Source organism: Nicotiana tomentosiformis, chromosome 4, assembly GCF_000390325.3.
Source record: "Nicotiana tomentosiformis chromosome 4, ASM39032v3, whole genome shotgun sequence".
NCBI lineage: Eukaryota > Viridiplantae > Streptophyta > Magnoliopsida > Solanales > Solanaceae > Nicotiana > Nicotiana tomentosiformis.
In genome coordinates, this window is record NC_090815.1 from 118,773,517 (window position 1) to 118,780,089 (window position 6,573).

A 6,573-nucleotide genomic window follows, 5' to 3' on the forward strand; every position below is an offset into this window, starting at 1 on the left:
GTCGACAACCGGTGGGTATATCCCAAAGGGTCGATCCTGAAGCTCTCCGAACCGAGGAGAACGCCCCAAGAGACTCGCTTGGGGAAATAGTAATCGGAGACTCGCCTACTATCCTCGCCTTTTCCGAAAGGGCGATTCGAGAGGCCCAAGCTTTGGGGTCCCTCTAGGTAGACGGTCCTCACGAGGGAGAGGACCCTTTTTGTGATATGTTTACCAGTATCAAGGATGATGCCGGCCCTAGTGATGCATTGGGTCTTTTCCACGAAGTGCAGCAGGCTCTGAATCAGGTAAGCCTTAACTCACTTCGTTGGTACCACCATCATGTTTGCTTTTCTTTTCTAACTTCTTTTTTTCTTTCTTCGCAGGCCGCAACGGTTCATCGAGAAGCGTGTTCTCGATCTCGAGCTGAGTTGCGCCAGTACGAAGCAGACCTTCGACGGGTCACGGAAGAGAGGAACGCCCTTAGAATCCTCTTCGGGCAAAGGGAAGAAGAAATCAAGGACCTCCGAGCTGAGTTGGCCAAGGCTTATCAAGACCAGACCGACCTGATCGAGCAGGTAATGATAATCTTAAAAACTCATGGGCTCGATTCTGGAACGGTGGCTAATATTTCGATCTCACAACTGCAGCAGAAGCTTGAGGTGATTGGGAAGCTTTGTGAGGAGGTCGATATGATAAGGGCGGAGACCTTGGGATGGAAATATGGCATGGACCGTCTCGCCGCAGAAAAAGAAACTGCTCGAGCTCAATTATCATCGGTCGAAAACCAACTTCAAAGCATGAAGGAGAAGAGCTCGGTTCAAGCAAGAAAAATAGAGGAGCTCGAGGCTCGGTTGGCCCCCGAACTTGCCAAGGCCAAATCTAACGCCGAAAAAGCAAAGACCAATGCGGATGCATTCGTGGCCGTCTATTGGGCTAATGCTAAAGCTGCTTAGGTACAAGCAAGAGAGGTAGTCGAGACCGCTAAAACTCGAGCACATTGGGTTGCTGAACTTGCCAAATGCCAATCTCGGAGGGTGACCCTCGAGGAGATCTATGCTCGAGGTTTCGATCTCACCAAAGAGATAAGAAGGGCTAAAGAGCTCGAAATCGATGCCAAAGCCTTGGCTTCCGATGATGACGATAATGATGATAGGAGCAAGAGTGGGTCTGAGAGCGGGGAGGAGTCCGATGGAGAAGAGACCGCCTCCGGAGATAACCAGGAGACTTAGAGTTTTTATTTTTTATTTTTTGTGTAGGTTCTTGTTTGGACGTTGTAAACACTCTTGTATATATATAAAGATCTTTTTCTTTCCCGACTTGTCTGTGTTTTATTTTATTCCTTGTGAAGATCTTGTTTCATTCATGTCTTATGAAAGTTTTCATAAGTTCAAAGTTTTAGGCATTTTGATCGAATTCGGACCTTGTAGTCTTTATAGCCAAGTGAGTGCTTTGCTCGAACTCAGAATAATTGTTAGCCCTTAGGCTTAGTAGTCAAGTGAGTGATTTCTTGAACTCGAAGAAAGGTAGCCCTTAGGCTTTATAGTCGAGTAAGTGCTTTGCTCGAACTCGAAGGAAGGTAGCCCGTAGGCTTTATTAGTCGAGTGAGTGCTTTGCTCGAACTCGAAGTAAAAGTAGCCCTTAGGCTTTATTAGTTGAGTGAGTGCTTTGCTCGAACTCGAAGTAAGAGTAGCCCTTAGGCTTTATTAGTAGAGTGAGTGCTTTGCTCGAACTCGAAATAAGGTAGCTCGTAGGCTTAATAGTCGAGTGAGTGATTGCTCGAACTCAAAGGAAGGTAGCCCGTAGGCTTCATCAGTCGAGTGAGTGCTTTGCTCGAACTCGAAGTAAGAGTAGCCCTTAGGCTTTATTAGTCAAGTGAGTTCTTTGCTCGAACTCGAAGTAAGGTAGCCTGTAGGCTTAATAGTCAAGTGAGTGATTGCTCGAACTCGAAGGAAGGTAGCCCGTAGGCTTTATTAGTCGAGTGAGTGCTTTGCTCGAACTCGAAGTAAGAGTAGCCCTTAGGCTTTATTAGTCGAGTGAGTGATTTGCTCGAACTCGAAGTAAGGTAGCCCATAGGCTTAGTGTGGGGCTTGGCCTCATTGATTTTTCAGTTGGCAATCCCCGATTAATGGGGTAATGGTCGTTCCTCGAGCCTGTTTGCATAATAGATCATGAAATAGAGGATGGGTTTTGAAACATGAGATATCGGCAAAGAAGAAGTTTCTTTTTATGTCATTGTACATGTGTTCATGTTTTGTACCAGGGATCGAACAACCTACACGAGCATGGTTCGTTTTGACCATTTGGCTCTTACAATTTTTCCTATCGAAACCCTGTTATGAAGTGACTTTCTTGCATCGAACTTGATAATCAAACATCGAACTTGATAATATATTTGAGGGTAATGCCCCCCAGTATTCGAGGTTGATTGTAAAGAAGCCTCGGATACTGTTGACATGTTCTAAGTTAGCACGATCAATGGTTGCCTCATATAAAACCTTGCCGAAAAACCCATTTAGGATAAAATCGGACTAAGGAAAAAAGAGTGCAATGCGTGCTTTCAGGCCTAAGGCTTTGTGTTGAATAATCCATCCTTGTTCCTGGCTGAACTCCTGCAAAGGTTAGTTCCAAAATATAAACGAACATGGGAGGGTCGTACCTTAGTAGTAGTATCGCTTTAGGTGCGACACGTTCCAATTACATGGTAGTTGTTTGCCGTTTATAACACCGAGCTTGTAGGATCCTTTACCGACGATTTCGAGTACCTGATAAGGTCCTTCCCAGTTCGGACCCAGTTTTCCTTCATTTGGATTTCGGGTGTTGAGGGTGACTTTCCTTAGCACTAAGTCCCCTATTTTAAAATGGCGAAGATTGGTTCTTCGATTATAATATCTTTCGATCCACTATTTTTGGGCGGCCAATCAGATGAGAGCGGATTCTCATTTTTCATCCAATAATTCGATGCCAGTATTCATAGCCTCGTGATTTGACTCTTCTGTTGTATGTCAAAACCTAGCACTGGGTTCTCCGACTTCGACTGGAATCAAAGCCTCTGAGCCATATACTAAGGAGAACGGGGATGCCCCCGTACTGGATTTTGATGTTGTTCGATATGCCCAAAGGACTTCGGGTAAAATTTCTCTTCATTTCCCCTTAGCGTCGTTCAACCTTTTTTTTATATTTTAGATAATAGTCTTGTTCGTCGATTCGGCCTGTCCGTTCCTACTAGGGTGATACAGCGTTGTTAATATCATTTTTATTTTATGGTCTTCGAGGAATTTCTTCACCTTGCTGCCGATAAATTATTTTCCATTGTCACATACTATTTCGGCGGGTATCCCAAATCGACATACGATGTGATCCTAGATGAAGTATATAACCTCTTTCTCTCTTACTTTCTCGAATGCATGTGCCTCAATCCATTTAGAGAAATAGTCAGTCATAAATAAAATGAACTTAGCTTTACCTGGGGCCGATGGCAGAGGGCCGACGATGTCCATCCCTCATTTCATGAATGGCCATGGGGATAGGATTGAATGAAGTTGTTCTCCGGGCTGATGGATCATCGGTGCAAAACTTTGACATTTATCACATTTTCGAACAAACTCCTTAGTGTTTTTTTCCATGATATCCCAGTAGTATCCTGCTCTAATGATTTAGCGTACCAGTGATTCAACGTTGGAGTGGTTCCCACAAGTGCCTTCATGGAACTCTCGTAAAACATAATCGGTGTCTCCTAGCCCTAAGCACACTGCCAGTGGTCCATCGAATATCCTTTTGTATAATGTTCCATCTTTAGCCAATGTGAATCGAGCAGCTTTGATTCGTAAGGCCCTCGACTCTTTAGGGTCCGATGGGAGCTTTCCGTTCTTCAAGTATTCAATATATTTACTCCTCCAATCCTAGGGTAAGCTCGTAGAGTTTATCTCGGCATGACCTTCCTCGATCACGGATCTCGAGAGTTGAACAACAGTCCCCGAGCTGATCTCATCTTCCTCGACCGATGACCCCAAATTTGCAAGTGCATCGGCCTCACTGTTTTAATCTCGAGGTACATGCTGTAAAGTCCATTCTTTGAAACAGTGCAAAGTTATCTGCAGTTTGTCCAAATACCTTTGCATTCTATCCTCTCACACTTCGAAGGTTTTGTTTACTTGATTTACCACCAGTAAAGAGTCACTCTTTGCTTCAATGACTTCTGCTCCCAAGCTTTTAGCTAGCTCGAGACCTGCAATCATGGCCTTGTACTCGGCCTCATTGTTAGTCAACTTAGAAGTTTTGATAGATTGCCTAATAGTACTACCCGTGGGCGGCTTCAAAACGATGCCTATCCTGGACCCCTTCACATTCGAGGCGCCATCTGTGAAGAGGGTCCATACCCCCGATGATGTACCCGATTTTAATAAGAGTTCCTTTTCAAGTTCGGGTACGAGGGTTGGCGTGAAATCGTCCACGAAATCCGCTAAAATTTGAGACTTGATGGCCGTTCGGGGTTGATATTCGATATCGTACCCACTGAGTTCGACGGCCCATTTGGCCAATCGGCCCGATAGTTCGGGCTTGTGAAAAATATTACGAAGTGGGTAAGTGGTTAATACGCATATGGGGTGACATTGAAAATATGGTCTTAACTTTCTAAAGGCGCTTATTAGTGCAAGTGCCAATTTTTCTAAGTGCGGATATCTAGTTTCTGCTTCCCCTAAGGTTCGACTTATATAATAAAGGGGAAGTTGCGTACCTTGCTCCTCTCGAACTAGGACACCACTTACCGCTATTTCTGATACTGCCAAGTACAAGTAAATTTCTCATCTGCCTTCGGAGCGTGAAGCAGCGGTGGGCTCGATAGGTATTGCTTCAATTCCTCTAATTCCTGTTGGCATTCCGGGGTCCAGGCAAAATCATTCTTCTTTTTGAGTAGAGAGAAAAATCAGTGGCTTCGATCTGACAACCTTGAAATGAATCGGCCTAACGCAGCTATACGCCCGGTTAGCTTCTGTACGGCTTTTACACTGTCCACGACAATGATGTCTTCGATGGCCTTGATTTTATCGGGGTTGATCTCGATTCCTCGATTCGATACCATGAATCCAAGGAACTTTCCCGAACCGACCCCGAAAGTACATTTCTCGGGGTTGAGCTTCATGTCGTATTTCCTTAAAATCTCGAATGTTTCCTGCAAATGAACCAAATAGTCCTCTGCGCGCAGGGACTTAACTAGCATGTCGTCAATATAAACTTCCATTGATTTACCTATTTGTTCTTCGAACATTTTATTTACTAGGCGTTGGTAAGTAGCTCCTGCATTTTTTAGCCCGAAGGGCATTACATTATAACAATAAGTTCCATGCTTGGTGATAAATGAAGTCTTTTCTCGGTCCTCCAGGTTCATTTGGATTTGATTGTACCCGGAATAGGCATCGAGAAAAGTAAGGATCTCGTGGTCGGCCGTGGCATCGATCATGCGATCGATGTTAGGCAGTGAAAAAGAATCGTTGGGGCACGCCTTGTTTAAATCCTTATAATCTACACACATTCTAAGTTTGTTCCCTTTTTTAGGAACTACAACTACATTGGCTAAACATTCGGGATATTTCACCTCCCGAATGGACCCTATTTTGAGAAGTTTAGTTACCTCATCCTTTATGAATGCGTGCTTTATCTCGGACTGGGGTCTCCTCTTTTGCTTTACCGATTTGAACCCGGGGTCCAAGCTTAGCTGATGCGTCGTTATCTCTGGTGGGATCCATGTCATGTCTAAATGGGACCAAGCAAAATAATCTATGTTATCAATAAGAAATTGAATAAGCCTTTTCCTGAGTTAGGGGGTTAATCCCGTTCCCAGGTATACCTTTCGCTCGGGCCGGTACTCGATCAATATAACATGTTCTACCTATTCGACTGTTGATTTGGTGGCGTCGGAATCTTCGGGAACAATAAAAGTTTGAGGGGTCAGAAAGTCCTCATCTTCTTCTTCTATCTCCTACTTCCCCGATTCGGTCGAGGCTGATGGATGCGATTGCTATTTGACTTCCTCTTTACCTTTGATGCTTGACCGTTCCTAGGTTGATAGTGTCGATATCGATGTTACCTCATCGACCGCAAATATTTCCTTTGCAGCATGTTGTTCCCCGTATATTGCTTTTACACCGTCCAATGTCGGGAATTTTATCACTTGGTGGAGGGTCGAAGGGACTGCCCTCATATTGTGGATCCAAGGTCTTCCGAGCAGGGCATTGTATCTCATGTCACCCTCGATTACGTGAAACTTGGTGTCTTGAATTGTTCCAACCACGTTCACCGGTAGAATAATCTCCCCTTTAGTTATTTCACTGGCCATATTGAAGCCATTTAAAACTAGAGTTGCGGGTACAATTTGATTCTGTAGGCCGAGTTGTTCCACGACCCTCGATCAGATGATATTTGCCGAACTATCTGAATCCACTAAAACATGCTTAACTTGAACTTTACTTAATAAGATAGAAATTACCTGAGCGTCGTTGTGGGGCTGAGAAATGCCTTCTGCTTCTTCGTTGTTGAATGACAAAGTGCCTTCGGGCACATAGTCTCGGGTTTGTTTTTCCTTAGTGGTTGATA

General features: G+C 44.3%; 1 protein-coding gene across 1 annotated transcript; it reads left to right on the plus strand.

Moving 5' to 3' along the window:
- The first annotated feature begins 206 nt into the window (after window positions 1–206).
- LOC138910437 (uncharacterized) lies at window positions 207–935 on the plus strand. Its single transcript, XM_070201677.1, has 3 exons — window positions 207–287; window positions 366–524; window positions 630–935. Exons 1-3 carry the CDS (start codon window positions 207–209, stop codon window positions 933–935), a joined length of 546 nt encoding a protein of 181 aa, XP_070057778.1.
- Window positions 936–6,573: the final 5,638 nt, after the last annotated feature.

Bases quoted from the DNA above. Each gene is read 5' to 3' on its own strand.
- LOC138910437 (XM_070201677.1), top strand. From the start codon at position 207: ATGTTTACCAGTATCAAGGATGATGCCGGCCCTAGTGATGCATTGGGT. The intron at 288-365 runs GTAAGCCTTAAC...CTTTCTTCGCAG, and splicing joins TGCAGCAGGCTCTGAATCAG to GCCGCAACGGTTCATCGAGA. The intron at 525-629 runs GCTTATCAAGAC...TCACAACTGCAG, and splicing joins TCCGAGCTGAGTTGGCCAAG to CAGAAGCTTGAGGTGATTGG.